Consider the following 22,656-nt stretch of genomic DNA (forward strand, 5'->3'; position numbering starts at 1 on the left):
AGGATACCAGATCTTAAGAGCCACTTGGTTGCTGGGAATTGAACTCAGGACCTCTGGAAGAGCAGACAGCAGAAGTGCTCTGAGCCGTCTCTCCAGACCAGGGATTTGCCCTTTTAATACTGTCCAGACCACAACTGGCCACAGGTGATTGAAATGACATGAGATATAACTATGGATAAGGGCCCTGCTGTAGGTGGGAGTGACCATCATGGGCTCTGAAGGCCCAGAGCTTAGCCCTGTGCTAACTAAGACAAGATCCCCAGGCCACACATGACGAGTCTGGCTCAGGCTGCTCTGAAGAACTGGGGTGTAGAGGAGGAAGGGCAGTTTGAACATGTAAATGCATGGCCTGATGTTTCCTATAATGTAAATAGGCTTTTAGAAAGTTTATTCGTCCAAGGGCTAGAGAGAGGGCTCAGTGGTTAAGAGCTCTTCCAGAGGACCAAAGTTTAGTTCCCAGCATCTACAACTGCTGGGCCCAGGGGATCCAATACCTTATTCTGGCTTCCTCAAGCACTGCACACACATAGCCTACATTTAAACACAAACATACACACACAAACACAAAAATAAATAAATTTAAATATTTATAATTAAAAAGAGTTTGTGTCTAAATTAGTAAATTTTCTAAGTAGACATGTATGGCCATGTTACTGTGGCAGATAATCTTGCTTTTCACCTTGACACACTTACAAAGGGGGACACTCAACTGAAGAACTGCCTGTTTCAGACTGGCCATCGGCCATGTCTGGTACATTTTCTTGACTGTTAATTGATGTAAGATGGCCAGGACACTGCAGGAAGTACTTTTCCTAGGCAGGTAAGCCTGGCCTCTATAGAAAAGGTAACTAAGCATGAGTGAGCCTGGGAGCAAGCAGCATCTCTCCACGGCCTTGCCTCAGTTCCTGCCTCCAGGTTCCTGCTTAAGCTTCTGCCCTGACTTCCCTTCACGATGGTCAATCAGTTTTTATTAGTTACAGGAAACAGAAAAGAAACAAATACAATCACCTCTATTTACCCACGATTAATTACCCATGTTCAGAACGTGGCTTTGGATTTCCTTATCTGAGGTGGCCTTTGTCCCTGGAACAGACTACACTGCTCCCTGTCTTCCCCCTGCTGTGCATCTCAGTCAGGGTTTCTCCTGCTGTGATAAAACACCATGACCATAAACAGCTTGGGAAAAAATGGGTTTATTCCATTTCATACTTCCAGGAAACAGTCCAACACTGAGGGAAGTTAGGGCAGGAAGCTGGAGGCAGAGCTGACCCAGAGGCCACGGAGGAGTGCTGTTCACTGGCTCGCCCCCCATGGCTTGCTCAGCTGCCTTCCTATAGCCCTGAGGATCATCCACCTAGGGGTGGCCCCACCCACAGTGAGCTGCCCACAGGCCAGTCAGTGGGAGCATTTTCTCAACTGAAGTTACATCTAAAATGATTCTATCTTGTGTCAAGCTGACATAAAAATAGCCAGCACAGAATGCTTACCTGAGGAACAGGTCTTCCAGCTGGCTGCGAGGCTTTAGACTAGAGGAGTCCAGGATGCAAGGCAAAGGGTGACGTCTGGGCAAAAATACAGTTTCACCTGGGTGCACTGGCGAGATGACCTGCAGGGACACGGAGAACTTCTCCACCAGCATCCTGGAAGGCAAGGGGAGCACAGGGTCAGAGGTGCGCCTGGCTCTGCAGCAGACAGAGTGCAAACAGGGCAAAGGAAGAGAGACTGCATGGTCAGGGCCAGGGTGGCGTCTAGTGAGGGGTGAGAAGGCACCTGCTAACCAGGTCCCACGAGGGTGAGTGTCCCTGCCAGCTGGGCCAGCGGCCCTTGAGCTGCAGAACACATGAGGGTCACCCAAGGAGCCTGCTGGCATGCAGATCCTGACCAGCTACCCTGCCTGTCAGCCCTAGATCTGCCCAGGGCACACAGACAGGAAAGGAACAAGATGAAGAAGGGGCTCCTTGCTCTTTGCAATTCTATCATGATCCATTAAAGTCGGATGGAGAAGGGCACTCAGCTAAGGTCAGTCCTGAGAACCAACAGTCTCTACACAACTAATTGGCACAGAGAGCCAATCACAGTACTCTGATGGGAGAAGCACTAAGCTCAAGCCGTGCGCGTGCGCATGTGTGCGTGTGTATGTGTGCGTGCACGTGTGCACACACTCGAAATCTCTTAGTAGAGTCCAAGATTCTAAGTGCATGCCTGTAATCACAGCTAGTATTGAATCATATATTATAACCTAATGCATTTTCACAACCAAATTCTTGTCACACACCATGGCTGTAACTTATGCAGTTTGAAGTGCGACAGAAAAACTCACACCAATTTCTTTTTCCTTTTCCACAGCTTTGCAGATGGAAGATCTGTTCTTCTGTAGATTTTGGCAAACTACAGCAGACAATTTTCCCCTCCCTTAAATTGAGAATGTTCACCTTTTTTCTTAAGTGACGTGCTTAACAGCCTTTTGCCGAGAATCCGAATTTTCTGTATCACTATTCTGTGCTCTGAGACTGCTATTAAGTATAGCAAGGGTTACCTGAACACCAGCGCTGATGCCATGGCTGCTAATCTGCTAACCCAGGTGAGTCAGTGTGGATCTAAAGGGCAAAGGGGTAATTAGTGTCCTGGGCAAGATGGAGCAATGCCACAAGATTTAATCGCACTACTCGGAACGGTGTGCACCTTAAAGCTTATGCACTGTTTGCTTTTGAAAATTTCCACTTAATATTTTCAGACAGCAGCTGACTATGGTTGCCAAAGGAATGACAAATGAAACCAGACAAGGGGTGACTTCTCCACACACATGCCGTACATGAGGCACTTACACACAGGAGCCTCCCCACACCACTGACATTCCCAGCTACGACCTTCTCGATAGACTCAGGTGGGGAGGAGAGAAGAATAGCGCTCCCTGTTTGCTTTATAAAGACATGTGCTCTTAGCAATGGAGCATATGCTCGACAGCAACAAGAAAAGCAAGCTGCAGATACCATGTTCCCTTCTCTAGCCGGAAGGAAGCTCATGGGTTCCCAATCGGATGTGCTGTCTGAGGCATCAAAACCCAGAGGAAGAGAAAGTTAGGGGCTTATCAGGATCTGGGACGTGAATGGCTGGCTCCAGTGATGGGGTCACATACCCTGCTTCCTCATTGCCAGCCTTGTGAACCTGACTCACTTTCTGGTCAAGTGACCCAAGGTAAGACTCTAAAGTCTGTACTGAGGAGAAAATGGCACAATAAATGGGAATGATGGTGGAAACCCTGAAGATTCGGTTTCTGTGGGTTTTCATAGAGTCTGGTAACTACCATACAAAAGGTAAAATAACTTTGTTTGGTCATGTCTTTGCTATCACAATGTTCTATCATAGCTTCTTTCACTACTTCTGTAGTAAGGAAAAATGTGCAAATTATTAAGAAATCAATAATAAGTAGGGGTCCAGGCCTTTCCCCCAAGCCATCACTCAAAGGGACTTTTGTGAGGTTAACTCTAACACATGTGTATCACTGGAGATTCTGAGACGCTGTCACCCGTCTAATTAGGGATTTCCTGTGTAGCCTGGAGCTGAGAATAAAGGGCCACGTTGTGGTTTAAATATCTGCTTCTCCCTTCCCCTGCCTTTCCCGTCTCAGCACACACATAAGGTCTTTCAACTTTAAGAAAGAGATAATTTAGGATGTCATCCTGCCAAGGTTCGAGCCAATTCTTAGTGTATGAGCATACATTCTGCTTGGGATGATCCTTTCTACCACAGACAGTTGTGGTGATCACATGACGTCTTGTCTGGCAGATGGTGCCTGGCCCCCACCCTTGGCCTTACCCCTCCCCACCCATATTGCCTTGCTGGCCCTCCCCACTTCCTCTGGCCCCATTCAGAGATGGAACAGGTTGGCAGTTTTCTACACCATGAGTCATTTTTTTAATTTTAATGCATAAGGTTGAACCACCCTACCACAATGATCCTACATCAAAAGCACCACCTCAAAGTGGCTGTTGTCAAAGAGGCTTTCTCAAAGCACCACCAGAGAGTGTCATGTGCCCAGAAAATGAGCCCTGATTTCAAAGCCACGAACACATTCTGCTGTGAGCAGCTACACACAGATCCCTTTCTGTGTGGACTTTTCTGACTGTTAAGCCATGACAACATAATCCTGTGTACACCCAGTAGAAAGGTCACAAGCAGCACAATTCTTACTACCAATATTTAAAAAAACATTTACTTTTTAAGTTGTGGGCCAGCCTCAATGGTTAAAGGCCCTTGTCAACAGACCTGACAACCTGAGATCCACAGGGCTTCGGAAGGAGAGAACCAACTCCTACATATGAGCTCTACACATGAGCTGCGGCACATGCACACGCCACTCCAAATAAATAAATGTAATACAACTTTAAAATGTCATAGTCTTTGTGTGCATATGTGTATGACACGTGTGTTTGTGTCCCCATGTGCTCATCTGGAGGTCAGAGGACAACTTTGGGTATTGGTTTTCACTGGCTACCTGGTTTAGCCTCTTTTTTTTTTTTTTTTTGTCTGGGTTTTTTGTTTTGTTTTGTTTGTTTAGTTTTGTTTTTTATTTTGAGACAGAGCCTTACAGGTTGGCTGGCCTAGAACTTGCTACATAGCCCAGGCTGGACTGGAACTGACTATATAGACGAGGCTGGCCTGGAATTCACAAAGATCTGCTTCCCTCTGCCTCCCCAGTGCTAGAATACAAGCTATGCACGACCACATCTATTTTTTTCCCCTTTTCCTTACTTTTTGTGTCCTTGGCATTGTGCATTCTAGGACAGATGGCTGGCCAGTTTCCAGGGGCGCTCCTGACGCTGCTTTCCATCTTGCTTCAAGATTCCTAGAATCACAGAAGCAATGCTATGCCCATCTTTCCATGGCTTCTGGGAGCATAAACTCAGGTCCTCATGCTAACTCACAGAGCTATTATTTTAGTTCACTACAGAGAGTTTGCAAAAGTTCATTCCAAGGCTGTGTGTCCAGGGAGTTTAGGTCCCTGAAGCCAAATCCACAGCGTGTGACTGTTCCCAGCGAGACCTCCACAGCATTTCCAACACACTGATTCTGCTCAATCTCCTGCTACCCACTTCCGCAAAGGATCCTAGGGCAGCAGCAGGACCCAGCACCTGCCCTGCAGGGATCTGACTGAAGCCTGACAACTTAGCAACTCTGGGTCCCCAGGCAGCAAGCAAAAGGGGCTTGCTATGTCCATGGGGTGACTATCCCAGTCACAAGAGGTTCCCAGACTTGTGCAGTGAAGAGAAACAGGGACGACCCGAACAAACATCCAGCCTCACTTGCCTTTGGTCCCGATGCTGCTCCATTCTCCAGGGCCGCAGCTACAGTCAGACACAATGGTGCTTTGGGTTGCTTTAGGACCGTGGAACGATTAAGTCCACCTCAGACTAGCTGGAATCACCACTTGTCCGCTCACGACTGCATACATGTCCAATGGAGGACCTTCTTTTCCTTTCCTTTTTCCTTTTCCTTCCTTCCTTCCTTTCTTTTTTTGAGAAAGGGTTTTTCTGTGTAGCCTTGGCTGTCCTGGACTCACTTTGTAGACCAGGCTGGCCTCAAACTCATGGAGATCTGCCTGCCTCTGCCTCTGGAGTGCTGGGATTAAAGGTGTGGGCCGCTGCCACCACCAGGCATGGATGACCTCTTGACACTAGAAGACGAAGAGCTTTAGCTCTGAGCTCACCAGTGCAGCCATTTTTCTGAATGTGAATCCTAAGTTGACTGTGCACGTGCAGACCATCACACCGTCACCTCCCCCTGCCTTCAGCCATCTTTCCCCTGCCTGCAGCTCTATCCCATTAATATCCCCAAGCTCTGTCCTTTAGAGTGATAGATCTGAGCTGGAGAGATTGTTCAGTGGTTAGAGGTCCTGAGTTCAATTCCCCCACAACCACATGGTGACTCACAACCATCTATACTGGGGTCTGATGTTCTCTTCTGGCATGTAGGTGTACATGCAGTCAGAGCAGTCATATACATACATACAAACATACATATAAAAATCTTTAAAAAAATAAAGACAGATTTACTTTTTTTTTTCTTTGAGTCAGGGTCTTGTGTAACCCAGGCTGACCCCAAGTTCATTTTGTAGCAAAGGATGACCCTGAACTCATGACTCTCCTGTCTCTACCTGCCAAGTACCAGGCTTACAAGTATGTCCTACCTTGTACCCTTAGGGGGTCTGGGGCTCCTTCCTCAATTCAAATGCAGGTGAATAAAGTTTTTTCTTCAGTGACTTGTATACTGCATGGGGCGGGGCATCTATCTATGTTCATCATAACAAAAGCAGTGGGCAGGGGGATGGGAGCAGGGGGGGAAAGGGGGAAGAGGGGAGAAAGCAGGTCACTAAACTATAGCCTGCAGGCTAGTCCCTGCCTGGGGCCCATTTACATACCTACCTATTCTGCTGCTTTGTCAGACTCCGCTACTGAACTCTTGTTACAAGGGAACTTTCTATAGAAAACTTTTGTGAGTTTACAACTTCAGAGCCCAGTCATTATGGTTCCAAGCCTAAAGCATTTACTATCTGTTTACAGACTGTAAAAAAAGAAAGTTTGTCTAGGGACAATCTGTGAAAAAGGCAAATGGCTAGCTACAAAGACCCCCAAATCATCTCTGGGCAATTAAAAGTGGTGTGATTTCTTTTCGAATCCTCAAGGCAGGGCCCCAAGACTGCCAGTGTGTTACCCCTGCACAAATCCTGAGTATGATCAAACTGACAGCCATTACACCTGAGCTGAGGCTAACCTGGACACCAAACAAGGAAGGCTGCGCATCTGAGGCCATTTCCTCCTGTGACCCTCCAGCCTCTCCTGCCACAACAAAAGCCACCCGTTCTGTCTTCTAACATAGCTGCTCTATTTCTTGTAATGTCCTCAGAAAGAAAAACAAAACCAACCAACCAACAACAACAAACCAAACAACTGGTCAACCAAACGTCTCCCCTCCACTCCGCAAGTCCTGACCCCACTTTCCTGTTATGCTCCTGCCTGCTGTTCAATTAGGCCTCTCCACCTGCTCCAGCCATGGTATCTCCTGAGCCTCCTGCTCTCTGTCCACTAACTGCCCAGAACCAGCTTTCCTGCAGTGTGCTCAGTTTCCTTTCCTGTTTTCACCTCTCATCCCCAGCTATGGGCCTCAGCCCTCGCGCACCAGCTCCTTTTCCTCTACACTTGCTCCTCACCCATCTCATCTTGTTTCAAGGCTGTTTGTTTTTGAGCAGGGTCTTGCTTTGTGGTCCTGGAAGTACTCACTATGTAGTCCAGGCTGACCTTGAACTGCTGGTGACTTTCTGGCTTCTGCCTTCTGAGTTTTGAGATCACAGGCATGTGATGTCATATCTGGCTTCTTTCAGGCTTTTAAACATCACCTGTACCTGGTGCCTTCCAACCTCACCTCTTCCAGCCTCCTACCTGCCCTTTACCCTAGAGCTCCCCAAGTAAACCCCACATGTAAGCTAGCCTCTGATCACTGGGCCTTTCTCCATGTAATTAAAGATTCTTCTACACCAGGTATGATGGCCCATGCCTTGTCTCAGTAGTGTTCTACGGTTGTGGAGAGACACCATAACCACATCAGCTCTTCTAAAGGAAAGCAGTTAATCGGGAGCTGGCTGACAGTTTCAGACTTAGTCCACTATCATTATGGCCACATGCAAGCAGGCAGGGGTGGTGCTAGAGAGGTAGCGATCCTGATCCTCAGGCAGCAGGCAGAGAGAGTAACAGGGTCTTGGGCTTGTGAAACCTCAAAGCCCAGTTCCAGTGAGACACCTCCTCCACCAAGACCCCACCTCCAAATCCTCCGCAGATGTCACAGCAACTAAGGGCTAGACATTCCAACACAAGGGCAGTCTCATTCACACCCCACCTGCCTGCCATCCCCCAAACTGGGAGGCAGAGGTAGGTGATGCACTTTGCAGCCAACCTGGGAGACCTATTTAAAAAACTAGAAACAAAGCCCGCCCCATCTTCCAGCTGCTCAGGCCAAAGGCCTTGGTGCCCCCTGCTTTGAGTCTCTTTCTCACAACTCTCTAACCAGTTTCTCCCTGAAACAGCCAGAAATTGCATGTCCTGCCCACCTGCCCATAGCTCTGACCAGCATCATTTTTCCTGGGTTAACTGCCTAGACAGGGTGTGATACTAATGATATTGTCGTGTGTTTTCCATGGTCTCTGGCTTTTGAGTCCCTCCTTCAGGTGAAACATGGGAAAACTCCCCTTCCCAAAGAGGTCCTCCAAAGGCCCAGAAACCCCCAGAATCTGCACCATCTCCTCTGATCTGCCTTACCCGACAGTCATAAGACCCTCCTCATCCCTGAGGACTCATCCTGGAGGAGGGAACACAGCAGAGAGCCGCTAGGACCCCGCAAAGGCGGGCAGAGTGGTGTTCTGTATGCAGCCCACCGTGCCTGTGCAAGGAAAGCTCCAAAAAGCCCAAAGGGCAGACTTCAGAGAGCCTCCAGATAGCTAAGGAGGTTCCCAGGCAGGGACACGCCCAGGGACAATGGCGAAGCTCTGTGCCCCTTCTCAAAACTCCTGTGTCTCTTCGCCAGTTTCCTTCTTTTTTTTTTTTTTGTCAATACAATGTTTTGTCTGCATGCATACCTGCCGCCAGAAGAGGGCACTATAGATGGTTATGAGCCACCATGTGGTTGCTGGGAACTGAACTCCGGACCTATGGAAGAGCAGACAGTGCTCTTAACCTCTGAGCCATCTCTCCAGCCCCTCCTAATATCTTTTATAACAAGTTTCTGAGTCCTGTGAGCTATCCGAGCAAATTCATGGAACCAAAGCAATGGGCTGTCTGTCTGAACCCCATTTCACACTGAGTCAGTTGGAAGGACAAGTAAATGAGCTGGGCTTGTGAAGGGCATCTGGAATGGGGTCAGGGGCCAGTCACTGGGATGGAACCCCCACTGTGGGCTCTGATGGTCTCCAGGCAGACAGCATATAAACTATAGAGAACATCCTCTTTCGGCGGAGAGAAACACCCCATCTTCTGGACTTAGAGGATGCTGTAGTGAGAACACAGGAAAGGAAGCCATTTTAATTTTCAGGGACTCATACTCTCTACCCCATGGCTCCCTTCTTCTGCCCATCCCACCAGTCTGCCTTTGATATTGTATGCCATTCAGATGTGTGTCGGATCAGTGGCAGCCAGCTCACATGGAACAAAACCCGCCAAGACCCAGCACCCATCTTTAGTTCCCTGACCTGTGTCCTTGTCCTCATCTCACTGCTGCCCCACACCAACTGTGCTTGCACCAAAGGGCCCAAGTCTGGCTCTCACTGCTTCAGATGTGCTTAGCAGGTCCCTTCAGAAAGGCTTTCCTAACCCCTCACCGAGTGACACCCCTCCCAGTGTTCCAGCATTCCTCGCACCTCCTTCCCTTATTACCCTTTCTTCTGTATAACTTGTCTTGTTTATTGTTTGTCTCACTGAGCTGAGAGCAAGCAACATGATGCCATAGAGCTTGGCACAAGCTGACAGTAAACACTGACAGGTAGGTGAATGAATGAATGAAAAGGCAAAGCCATGGATGCCTGGAGCCATATAGACTGAAAGTATGCTTCCAAATTGCCTACAGTGACTCCTAGCCCCAGCAAGGCAGGAGCCTTCTCTTTGGTTGGAACCATCGTAGACAAGGCTATCATCACTGTACGTGAGACCGCAGGCTGGGGTATAGCCCGGAGGAAGAATGTGTACCTGGCACGCACACAGCCCTAGGTCTACCCTCCAACACTCAAAGAAAAAGCTCCAAACACACCCAAAACATATCAGTGAACCCAGAGAGGTCTTTAGCCCTTTGCTCCATCTGAGGACATGAGCGTTCTCTCTAGCTCCATGACTCAGACTCTGAGTCTCTAAAATACTCTGTGAAAAGAAGATTTCTAAGAGCAGAGTGTAGCAGAGCACACCTTTAATGCCAGCACTCTGGAGGCAGAGGCAGTGGATCTCTGTGAGTTTGAGGCCAGCCTGGTCTACCAAGCGAGTTCCAGGACAGCCAGGGCTATACAGAAAAACCACTTTTCCTTTTTTTTTTTTTAAAAAAAAAAGAAAGAAAGAAAAGTGAAACAAAGCAAAACAAGCAAGCAAGAAAAGCATATTTCTGTTGTTTATGTCTAGCTCACAAAACTCTCACATCAGCCCTAAGGGTTCAGATACATGGTGTATTAGTCACTGTTCTATTGCTGTGAAGAGACACTATACAAGGCAACTCTCCTGAAACAAAGCTTTTAATGAGGGGCTTCCTTTCAGAGGGTTAGTCCATTATCATCATGGCAGAGAGGATGGCAGCATGCAGGCAGGTGACAGAGCAGTAGCTTTGAGCTACATTCCAATCCATATGCAGAGAGAGACTGGGCCTGCCATGGGCTTTTGAAACCTTGAAGCCCCCCCCCCATGACACACTTCCTCCAACAAGGCCACACCTCCAAATGCTTCTCATCTTATCAAAGATTCCACTCCCTGGTGACTGAGCATTGAAATATACAAGTCTACAGGAGCCATCTTATTCAAACCACCACATTCCATTCTCGGACCCTTATAGATTTATATGGCCATATCATAATGCAAAAATGCATTCAGTCCAACTTCAAAATTCCCCACAGTCTCATCCTGCTTAAAGTCCAAAGCTCAAAGTCTCTTCTGAGACTCATGGCGATTGCTTAAGAGTAACTTTCTATAATATCAAAACCACTAAGTGCTGGGTGGTGGTGGCACACGCCTTTAATCCCAGCACTTGGGAGGCAGAGGTAGGCAGCTCTCTGTGAATTTGAGGCCAGCCTGGCTCTGCAGAGTGAGTTCAGGACAGTCAGTGCTATACAGAGACACCCTGCTTCAAAAACAAAACATAAAACAAAACAAAAAGCAGATCACATACTTCCAACCAATATACAATTGCACAGAATATTCATTACCATTCAAAATGGGCAGGTGCTGTGGAGTAAACATGATGGCTATTCTTGGTTGTCAACTTGACTGTATCTGGAATGAACTATAATCTAGAAACGAAGGGCACACCTGTGAGACGTTTTCTTGGATTGAAGTAGGTGAATCACCTTCTAGTCCAGACCTATGAGGTAGGAAAACACACACCCTTGATCTGGAATCTTGAGGCAGGAAGACATAAGCCTTTGATCTGTATCTTAGGGCTAGACTTTTAATATGGTCTATACCTTCTGCTGGAAGTCTGTAACAAGGCATAGAAGAAGGAAACTTGCTTTTTGCCTGCTTGCCCTTGCTTTGCTAGCATATCCATTCCTTCACTGGCATTAAAGTCTACTTCTTTGGGATTCCAGCATATACAGAGGAGCAGCTGAGATACCCAGCCTTGTGGGACTGAGCAACTACTGGATTCTTGGACTTTCTGTTCATAGCTAGCCATTGTTAGATTAGCTGGAATGCAACCTGTAAGTCATTCCAATAAATCCCATATAAATATATATATATATATGTATATGTTCATATATATGAACATTCATATACATATATATATATTCATTCCATAAGTTTAGTGACTCATTAGAAAACATGGACTAATACAGGAGCATAATGAGCATAGTGAGGAAACTATGGACCAAAGCAAGACTGAAAACCAGCAGGGCGAACTCCAAACTCTGCATCTCCACGTCTCATGTCAAAGCACTCTTCAGATCTCCAACTCTCTTCAGCTTTGTTGACTGTAGCCTACTTCCCTTTCTTGTGCTGGTTCCACACCCGGTCTGTACCTCTCCTCATCAGGTGTCCCAGGACTCTGGCATCTCTAACATCTTGGGGTTCTCTAAGGCAATCCAGGCTTCACCTTCACAGCTTCATGCAATGGCCTCTCTGGGTCTCCAGGCAGGGACACCCCTGACACACTCCTGGCCTCAGCCACTTTCCTCAGGAGTGGAGGGAGATTCTGCGACCTCTTTCTTGTATACTTGACTCTTTAGCCAGAATCACCACAGCTGAAGCTGCCAAGTTTACTGCTTGATGGGGTGGAACCCGGACCCCTCATTCAATTACTTTTTCACCTGCTTCCTGTTGTTTCCTTCAATGATTAAACGTTTCTTCAGTTCCTTTCCGTGGAAGCACAGCTGGTTGGGGTCTTGCCTTGAGGTCACTGCTCCCTTTATTCCATTTAGCATCAGGCTTTTATCTTCTTGAGCACTGGATTTTTATTATTATACTTCCCAATGCTCCTTTTCTTTTCAAACTGTACATTTTAAGCTTCTCCTTGCTCAGCTTGCTCCTTTTCATTATTAACCCATATAAATGTGGCCACTAATAACCAAGCAACAAAGTCAATACTAGGCTGTCTTGAATTCTCCTCAGCCAGTGCCAGTAATCCAAAATTGTTCAGTTTAGCTTCAGATAAGCAGCAACTACATTCTTTGCCAAAATATCACAAGAATAGTCTCTAGGTCTCTTACTAATATTCTTCCCATCTGGAACTTTTTGAGCTGGGCCCCAGTTCAAATCACTCCAGCTGCACTGTCTTCTAAGCTCCTACAAGGATGACTCAGTAAGCCCTACTTTAAGTGTCCGACCACTTTTCTAGTCCAAAATCTCAAATTCTCCCATATTCCCCCAAAAGATGGCAGGGCCAGGCCTGTCACAGCAATACCCCACTCCTGGTACCAACTTCTCTCTTAGTCACTGTTTTAATGCTGTGACAAGATACCATGCCCAAAGCAACTCATAAAATAAAGCAGTTTATTGGGGGTTTGCTTAGAGTTTCAGAGGGTTTAGTCTATTTTCATCATGAGTAGAGCACGGTGGCATGCAGGCAGATGCTGGAACAATAGCTCAGAGTTACATCCTGATGCACGGGCTGAGAGATAGACTGAGCCTGTCATGGGCTTTTGAAACCTTGAAGCCCATCCCCAGTGACACATATCCTTTAGCAAGGCCACACCTTCTAATCCTACAATCCTTTCAGAATCTACTCCCCAGTGACTAAGCATTCAAGTATATGAGCCTATGGGTCCTTCTTATTTAAACCACCACACATGGAAAACAGAATGGTATAAAGATGGACTCCATAGCAGTTTCTAGGCACCTGAGACCTTGGGGTATAGAGGAGTTCAGCTCTTCCTCCAACTGCAGCCCAGTGAAATCTGAGCCAACAAAGCTAGAAGATAGCACTATGGCCATCTTCCTTCTCCCAGTCAGGGAAAGATGAGGAAATTGTTATGTGGGCATAATCTCCCTCCAAAGGCAGTTTTCAGTTAAGACTGTGGTTTGTATAGATCTTCCCCATGAGACAGGGTTCTATGAACTTGGCTGATAACTGGACTGTTTTATCATCTGTGTCTTAGAAGGTTGCTCGTTCTCTGAAGGCCAGCAGCAGCTGTCTGGATATTTCCTGAACCAAAGCATGACAGTGCCATAAGAGAAGGTGGCACAAATTGCTGGGTAAAACTCTGCCCATACCCATAGAGGCCCTGCTCCTACCTGTGCTCGGGTGTGAGAACTGCTTCTCTGTCATCTTCATCACATTCAGTGGAGTCAAGCTTGGGGTGTTCCTGCTGCAACAGCTGCTCCCATTTCTGCTCCAGGGCCTGTTGTCTTTGGGGAAATGAGAGCCTGAGCCAGCGTCAGCACCACTACCTGCTCTCCACCCTCTTACAGGCTACAGGAACCTCCCCAACACAGCATGCCTAGGAGGTGCAAGGCCACATTGTTGGTATCCTAAACCAGGGCTCCGATATTGACTCTCTGGGGAACAGAGTTCTGCTTTGTCTCCAGTGGGCAATGATGAAAGAAGACAGTTTTTGCCACACAATGTTAAGTATCTTTATTTGTGGAGCTTGTGTTGACAGTCATTCATTCTGTAACGTCCCCAGATCTGGATCTGTTCCTCTATTACCCCAGAGCTTAGTACAGGAGAGGAGTCTGTACCCTTAGGTCCTAGCCAGCCCCGACTTAGCAGCTGCCTCTCTACCCTCAAGAGACCAGAGCCTTCCCTCCCAGCTCAGCCCTTTCTCTCCCTATCCTTTGCCCCTTTGTCATGCAGGAGTGCCTTATTTCCTCCAACCTCTCCACTTTGGCTAGCCTTCACTAAAGCCTGGTACACCCACCATTGCCCTGCTGGAGCCCTAACTCCCTGCTATGCTTTGCGTGTTCTTTTCAAACTCATATGGAAATGTAATTTTCAGAGAAAGGCCACTAAGAGGTAGAGTGACTATCAAGAGGCACTGGGCTCTGACATGGAGCTCTCAGTGAATGGGTGAATACCATTTTTTAAACATTTATTTTTATTTATTTTATGTATATGGGTACTTTGTCTGCATGCACAACTGCTCACCAGAAGACGACATCAGACAGTTGTGAGCTGCCATGTGGGTGCTGGAAATTGAACTCAGGACCTTCAGAAAAGCAATGAATGCTCTTAACCACTGAGCCATTTCTCCAGCCCCTACGTTGTTGTTGTTGCTGTTTTTAAATACTATTTTCTCCTGTATTCCCTTCCATCTGCCACCGGGGGGGGGGGGGGGAGGAGAATAAAATATAAAACTGTCACTAGAAGCTGTATAGATGCCAGCCAGACCATGCTCTTGGACTCCCAGAACTGTGATCCAAATAGCCTCTTTATAACCTTCCAGCAAGAGGTACTGTTCTAGCAACAGAAGAGATGGAGTCCTTCATCACTCTTGCCCTAACACTCCTGTAAACTTCTAGTAGGCATCCAGACATCCTACAGCCTACCCTGTCCTTGCTTCCACAGGCTGCTGAAAAAACCTGGGGCATCCCCACTCCCTACTTGGCCCATCTTAGGGTTTCCCTATGGCTGCACCCAAAGACCCTCAGTCTGAAAAATCCTATCTCCTGCCAAAGTCTCCCTCGTGCAGACCCTCAGACCCTGATACCGGCCCTATACCTGATGATTTTCTAGCTTGTGTGACTGGTACCACTCATGTCACATGTCTAAGTCTTCATTCCCCAAACAATCTAGAAGCTAGCAGCTCAGGCCTCAGACCCCATGAGGAGCCTGGAGCCCTCCCCAGGCACCCACTCTCTCAGCTCTGCTACTTTCTCACCCATTCCTCCAAGACAGTCTATGTGAGCTTTGTATAACAAACAGAAAACCACACTTCTGCCCGTTAAGATGCTCCCATGAGTCAGTGGTTGTGTCCAACTGGTTTACTACATCACTGCTTTATCTCCAGCCACGTCCCTCCCGTCAGTGCCCAGATTTCCTGTCCCAGCCTTCCCAGAGCAGCATGGCCTGTCCTATCTGCCTTTTTAAGACATTATCCCTCCCTCTCCAAGGTTCAGAGGCAAGCCAGCTATTCGGGGCCTTTTCTCAGCAACTTGACACGTATGGAAAACACCAGATTCAAGAGAAGTTTCCAGGGAAGTAGAGTGGCACCATCAGCCTCACATCCCAAAGCATAGTTCTGAGATATTAAAAACTAAAGTCCATGGAAGAAGAAGGTAGAGTGACTGGAGCAGGCAGCATTGATAAAGCCAGAGAAATAACTGTCCACCCCAGGAGTATATCTAACAGCACTCTTTGGGCAAGAATGCAGGACTGTGTTCTAAGAAAAGATCCTGTGGAGGCGGGCACGGGCGCTTCCAGCAGGAGTGGGGAGGCAGGAGCTCCACCTGTGCTTAGCCTGCATTTAGTCTGTGCACACACAGGCAGGCGGAAAGGGGCAGAGGCAAGAATTAGGTCATGAGAACAATCTGCTTAGACACCATCAAACAGCAGGCCAGCAAACAAGCCGCGCACATGAGCAGCTGCTCCTGGCCACCTCACGGCATGACCCATCTATTGTGCACAGGAGGAGTCTACAGCTCCACTCCAAAGGGCCCTCCATGCCAGCTAGCCTCCTCCCTGAGAGGTCACTCAAAAGAGACTGACAAGTGTGGTCTGACAGCAGCTGCTCAGCTAAGAGAGTCTACTTTTGATCAACTTCAGAAACTGAGGGGAACAGGCACGCAGAGCCGCACTTCTTGGAGATGTGCTGTGCTGTGGGGCAGGAAGGTGGCAGAGTGTGATCAGATAAAGCGAGGAGGAAAACCTGCCAGAGTCAGGGTGAACCACAGCTGTCTTCTTGTCCATGTCCCTCGGAGGGGACAGCCCGTGGCATGAACTGGACAGGGGTGGAGACTGGGAGGAAGATGGACCTGGGTGGGGACTATGCTCCTGCTGTGGGAGGGGGCCCAGAGCCTCCATTTTGGAACCCCCTCTTAGACCTGGCTGTCAGAGCACAAAGGGCAGGTCCCACCTGCTGGGAAGGCTGCCCCATCTCCACAGGGGTCACTCTGATTCCTCACTGAAATGACCCCACCCCCATAAGCTCAGCCCCTGCTCACCTCTTCTCTTGCAGCAGATAATCTAAGTTGTTGACATAGCATCCTGAACCCCCAGAGAAAATCTGGAATGACAGGACACAGGCATGGAGGAAGGGAAAAACAGACAGGAAACTGGACGTTAATGCACTCTGCTCACTTTTCTGAACAGATGATATGATCACATGATTTTTTTTTAAATTCCAAAGTATGAAGGTTTTCTCCCAGTGCCCGCCCACAGGCAGCTGCAGGTGAATGTGCGTATGTGCTCTCAGACGAAGCATCGATCTCATCAGTCCCTGTAACCTAGGCATGTATACCACACACCTCACCTGCACTGTTCTTTCCAATCAGAAATTCATCTTGAGTGTCATCATACCAATGCCAAAGAGATGGTGTGTGTGTAATGTGTGCATGTGTGCGAATCTACACTGCATGCACAGGTTTGCATATGTATGCGTGTGCGTGTGTGTGTGTGCGTATATATGTGTGCATGTGTGTGCATCTGTGTGTGCATGTGCTATGTGCTCAATTATCATTGTCAGGGTTTTTTTGTTTTGTTTTGGGAACAGGGTTTCTCTTGTAGTCCTGGCTGTCCTGGACTTGCTTTGTAGACCAGAACTCACAGAAATCCGCCTGCCTCTGCTTCCCAAGTGCTGTGATTAAAGGCGTGCACCACCACCCCTGGCTGTCAGGGTGTTCTTACATATGACTAGAACATAGTTCATAGTTTCCCAGTGGCAGGCACTTAGGCTACTGACAATCTTAGGCTATTGCAAATCATTGAAGCACTATGTTTAGAATAAAGTTCCTGAGCCCATGGGCCCTTAAGTCCCATGCTCGCTCTTCCTACAAAGACTTTAGTCTTTAGTCTTCATTTAGGATCTCTATTATTGAACCTCAGTTATGGTCTTTGTGTGCTACCAAGCTAGGATCCTAACATGAGGTCCCTCTTGCTCCAAGCCAACCCCTCACCCTTAAGACACAAAAGCCTTGAGGAGCCCCATGCACAAATGGCACTGAATCTGCCGCTACCCCCTGGCTTTCAGGAGCAAAGGCTAAAAGCGGAAACACAGGGAGGAGTGGGACCTGGCTTGAGGCCTGTACTCCCAGCTGGGAGAGCCCTAGGGTCGGGGAGAAGTACAGTATATGATCAAGAACTGGGACAGAGGTGCTAGTGAGGGGGCACTGTGTACACAAGGGGAGTTGGAGCATGGCGATGGAAGGCGTGGTCTGAAAGGATTGGGGTCATTAAAGGGAGTGGGCAAGGAGGAAAAGCCAAGGTGGCCATGGGCTTACTTACCTCTGGGGTCACAGCCTGTTGGCTTGGACCCGCCATGTTCCAGAAAAGCTCCTCCAGTGAGGCCAGCTCCACCTTCTGATCTGAATCTGGGTGCTCCTTCTCCATGTCCTCAGGCGGTCTCCTGTGGGCCTGAAGTACCTTCTTGCTCTTTTTCAGGAATTCCACAGGTGGTGGGCTCCAGTCTGTGGGGAACGAGTCCCGGGACATCTGCATCTTGGGCCTCTTCAATGACTTGGGAGTTAGAGCCACTGTGGGTCTGAAGAGCTCTTGCACTGAGTGCAGATGGGGCTGGTCCAAGAGACTGCACTTCAGGTTAGGCAAAAGGACAGGCAAAGCAGTGGCTGCTTGGACCCCTGTGGATATGAAAACAGCACTATGGGGTCCTCATTCATGCCAACTGTGTCCCAGACATCAAGCCACACTGGGTAAGAACAGGGACAATTTGGGACTGCAAGGGTAATGACTGCCCCATCAGGTCTGCCTTTGGCCATCAGGACTGCCTTTGGCCCTGCCTTCATCATGTCTCTACCTGTGCAGGTGATGCCTGCCTCCTCCACCAGGCAGGGCTAGCAAAGTCTTCTGCGGTCACATCTGAAAACCGTGGGATGCTCTGTCCTCAGTGGACCTCCTTGATAGGTGAGGTGAATGCCAAAAGAAACCTAAAGATCCTAAATCCCGTGTCTGCTAGGAGGAGGAGGGGCCTGGTGCCCAGGAAGAATTCCTTCTGCAGGCCTCCCGCCAGGACTAGGCACTGTGCCTGTGGTTAGACAGCTGAGATGAAGGGGCCAGATGACTCTTCATTTCAGTAACAGAATGGGCAGTTGCAGAATATCAGCTCAGGACCAGGCTTGGATGACCTGCAGTCAAGACGGAATGCTAACAGCTAATGAAACCCAGTGATTGAAGGAAATGGCAGTTTACAGAACTCTGCTCTAAACCAACAGTGAAAAAAAAAAATCAAATCAATATAACTGTGACATATTACTAAAACATTAAATTGCTGATAACTAATAAAAAATTGAAAATGATTACAATAAGTATTGGCATGTGAGAAACAGATTACTGTTTACATTTAAAATGGCTTATTCGGGACCTTCAATAGAGTGAAGGACTGTAGAGAGGACCTAACACCCCAGCTTAGCTGTAGCCCATAAATTCCGTCTCCAAGTGGGGTCCCTAGTAAGGAAAGCAGGGGCTTTCTCTGGCATGAAATCAGTGGCTGGCTCTCTGATCCCCTCCCCCTGGGGGAGTGCAGCCTTGCCAGGCCATAGAGGAAGGCAATGCAATCAATCCTGAGAAAACCTGATAGGCAAGGATCAGATGGAAGGGAAGGAGGACCTCCCCTATCAGTGGACTGTCGGAGGGGCATAGAGGGAAAAGAGGGAGGGAGGGTGAGGAGGCTGTGGGGTCACAGCCTGTGGATACAAAGTGAATAAACTTTGTATAAATAATTGTTTAAAAAATGGCTTATTTGGGGCTAGCAAGGTAGCTCAGCTGGCAAAGGTGTTTGCCATGTAAATCTGGAGACCTGAGTGCAATCCCTAGAACCCAGCTAAAGGTGGAAGAAGAGAACCAACTCCACAAAAATATCTTCTGTCCTGTGTGCATAAATCCTGGCATGCATACACACAAATACAAATAATAATTCATTTTTAAATTGCTTATTTCTTTTGTTCATAATTTTTTTCAAGGTAGTGTCTGTGTAGCTCTCTGGCTGTCCTGGAATTCACTATGTAGACCAGGCTGGCCTCAAAATCAGAGATCTGCTTACTTCTAACTCCCAAGTGCTAGCTTAAGGCATGCATCACTGCACCTGGCTAAATGGCTTGTTTCTTTGAGGATCCAATCTATCAATGAAATGTAATCATACAGAAATGTGTATACCCCAAAGCAAATCAACAAGAAGTGATTCAAGAGACCCCTAACATATGGCCATCTCAGGCTTATGAATTAAGCTGGTAACACTTTCAGAACCAACACCTCATGAATAATGAAGTTTAGCAAAATCCTCAGGGCAACTGGATGTAGTGGTGGCACATGCAGAAACCCTATATTCAGGAGGCTGAAGCAGAAGGATCACCTGAACTCTGGAGTTCCTGGCCATTCTACGAAACAAAGCAAGACCATTTCTTTAAAAAAAAGCACACCAAAGGTGCTGGAAAGATGCTCGTGGTTAAGAGCGCTCACTGTTCCAGCAGAGCACGTGGATTCCATGTCCAGCTCCCTTCTTAGGTGTTCACAACATCCTGTAACTCCAGTTCAAGGGACTCTGATAGCCTCTTCTGGTGTCCAGAGGCACCTGTATGCATGCACACATAAAATTTAAGGTAATCTTAAAAAAAACAAACAAAACAAAAACAAAACCAGCCAGCCACCTAAGCATGGCTTTAATCCCAGCACTCAAGGGAACAGAGGCAGGTAGAGCTCAAGTGTATTCAAGGCCAGCCTGGTCTATACAGAGTTCCAGGCCAACCAGGATAATACAGTGAGACCTCATTTCAAAATGACAACAAAACCAAACAAATAAGAACATCACTAGCCGGCTGGTGGGGCCCCTTTGCTCTAGCTGGAAAGAATGGAGGAGTAAGTGACACTACCCTCCAGGGCTATAGTCCCCGGTCCCCAACTGCCCAAGGTCTAGGGTCTAGACAGGCAGACTAGAGCCAGAGGCTGATGGCTCTAACCCGTAGGAGACAGGGGTCTACTGTTCCAGACTGTAGAACCAGAGACTTAAAGTTCCAGGCATTCGGGTTATAGGTTGATGTTCACCAAAAAAGCTGTAACTTCCAGCACAGCAGCACGTGGGGCCATGGAGGTCCCTGGAACCCTCAGCTTCCAGCAGCAGTGAGTGGAGCAGCGGCAGCAGCTCCAATAGTGGCATCTCAGAGGCTGCAACCCTCGGCCCTACAGTGGTCAGGGTCTACGCTCCAGGCTCAGGTCCTGGCAGCCTCAGGTCCAGGCACCAGTCCATGGCAGGATCTGGTGAAACAATTCTCAGGGCCAGGGTGGCAGAGTCTCTTGGCCTTTGAGTCTTAGCAGCTCCCTGTAAATTTTCCAGTGACCAGGGCCTAGCCTCCAGCTCTTCATGGTCCTCACTGTCCCCATCATTTGCTCTCTTCCCCCCTGTTTCTGACCCCACACCCCCATCAAGTCTGGAGCTCTTCAGTGCCTTGCTGTGGCTGCTGCTGCTATCTTCACGGCTCCTCTTTTGTCAAACCCACCTTCTCATGTTATCAAGCTCTTGTGATAATAGGTATCAAAAGCAGGGCCAGTGAGATAGCCCACTGGGGAAAGGCTTTTGCCCAGTGAGACTGATGAATGTTCAGTTCCTGGAGTCCATGGTGGACAAATAGAGAACCAATGTCCACAGCTGTGTATGTGTGTGTCGGCCAGAGGCATTGGATCCCCAGTAGCTGTATTATAGGTGGTTGTGAGCCACCTGACATGGTGCAGGGAACTCTAGCTCCAATATTATGGAAGAACTCTTAACCACCGAAGCCATCTCTCTAGCAACCCCCTTCTATGGCCCCCTCCGGGGTGGTGGTGCACTCCTGAATTCCAGCCCTGGGAGGGGGAAGCAAGGAGGATTTGAACTTTGTTGTTCTTGGCTATACAGTGAGTACAAGGCTAGCCCAAGTTATTTTGAGACCCTGTGACACAAAAACAGAACAACAATCATACCAAAACAACCTCTAGAAGTACAGCAACAACAAAAATAGGCAAATTGGACCAGGTGGTGGTGGCACACACCTTTAGTCCCAGCACTCAGGAAGCAGGGGCAGGTGGATCTCTGTTAGTTCGAGGCCAGCCTGGTCAACAAAGTGAGTTTTAGATTAGCCAGAGCTCCACAGAGAAACCCTGGAGGGGGGTGGGGGGAAGTGAATTAAACATGGGCTTAATGCTATAACTTCTGGGAGCCTACACAGGAGGGTATCTCCTGGCTGACTCAGTGGGAAACAGCCTCCTCATCCCAGTTAATGGTTGCAAAGGGTTTCTGCACCAATCAGGGCAGCCCCTCATGCAAACGAAGGAGCACACATGAACCAATCACACAGACTTCCTGCTGGGCCACCTGGAGAAGTGCTCCTCCTCTGGCCGGGGTGAGAGCTACAGGGTCACAGAGAGTTCACAGAGGCTTTGATGGCAACCAGTCAAACACAGGCTGTTTTCAAACAGTTGTGGCTGAGCTAGCATTCTGGAGCTAAGACTGCTTCAGCAGCAACCAGTGATGGCTGCACTGAGGCCTCCTAAAGATTTGCTGCCTTCTGATCAAGATGTAGAATCTCAGCTCCTCCTCCAGCACCTTGTCCGCCTGCACACTGCCATGCTTCCCACAGTGACAATAATGGACTAAACCTCTGAACTGTAAGCCAGCCCCAATTACATGTTGTCCTTGCTAAGAGTTGCCATGGTCATGGACTCAGTAAAACCCTAAGACAGCCCTATTGACTGGGGCCTAGGGCTATGGCTCAAGGGTAAAATGCCTACTGTGCAAGCCTGAGAGGCTGAGTTCAGACCCTCAGCGCACATTAAAAAATCCAGCACACATCTGGGAACTTGTGGCTGGCCAGTCTAAATGAAACAGTCAGCTTCTGGGCCAGTGCAGAGACCTGGTCTCAAAATATAAGGCAAAGGTTGGGAGGTGGCTAAGCAGCTAATGAGCTAGAGGCAGGCACATCCCCAGAATCCACTGTAATTGCAGTGCTTAGACGGTAGAGACAAGGAATCTTTGACATCACTTTCACACATGCACTCGTACACACAAACACACACACACATGAAAATAAAAAAGAAATAATAAAGTGGAGAAGAGATTGAGGGAGACTCCTGACGACAAGTTCTGGTCTCCATATGCAGGCAGGCACAGCCCACACATGTACAAGCCATAGCTACACACACAAATAAACAAGATAAAATAAAAATAAATTAAAGGCCGTTCTAGTGAAATTTTATTAGCACCGGCAGTAGCTGCTCTAGAGAGAAGTGGGTGGCTCTAAGGTGGAGGGCTCAGGGAAGAAAGCCGAAAGCACTTCAGTGAGGCCCTGT

The 22,656-nt window shown here is 48.1% G+C and overlaps 1 protein-coding gene across 2 annotated transcripts in view; it reads right to left on the bottom strand.

The window, feature by feature from the left end:
- Positions 1 to 17,829, bottom strand: part of Fam178b (family with sequence similarity 178 member B) — a 97,964-nt gene extending 80,135 nt beyond the window's left edge. Inside the window, exons 1-4 of one of the 2 annotated variants that reach the window (XM_021631610.2) lie at positions 17,611 to 17,829; positions 16,332 to 16,393; positions 13,464 to 13,577; positions 1,488 to 1,640 (exon numbers count right to left, since the gene is read on the bottom strand). In XM_021631610.2, coding sequence (XP_021487285.1) covers positions 1,488 to 1,640; positions 13,464 to 13,577; positions 16,332 to 16,393; positions 17,611 to 17,823 — 542 coding nt within the window. In that variant the 5' untranslated portion in view covers positions 17,824 to 17,829. The remainder of the gene's footprint in view (positions 1 to 1,487; positions 1,641 to 13,463; positions 13,578 to 16,331; positions 16,394 to 17,610) is intronic. The other variant, XM_021631608.2, reaches the window with a different exon arrangement.
- Positions 17,830 to 22,656: the final 4,827 nt, after the last annotated feature.

The sequence above is a fragment of the Meriones unguiculatus genome, chromosome 16 (genome assembly GCF_030254825.1).
Source record: "Meriones unguiculatus strain TT.TT164.6M chromosome 16, Bangor_MerUng_6.1, whole genome shotgun sequence".
Classification (NCBI taxonomy): domain Eukaryota; kingdom Metazoa; phylum Chordata; class Mammalia; order Rodentia; family Muridae; genus Meriones; species Meriones unguiculatus.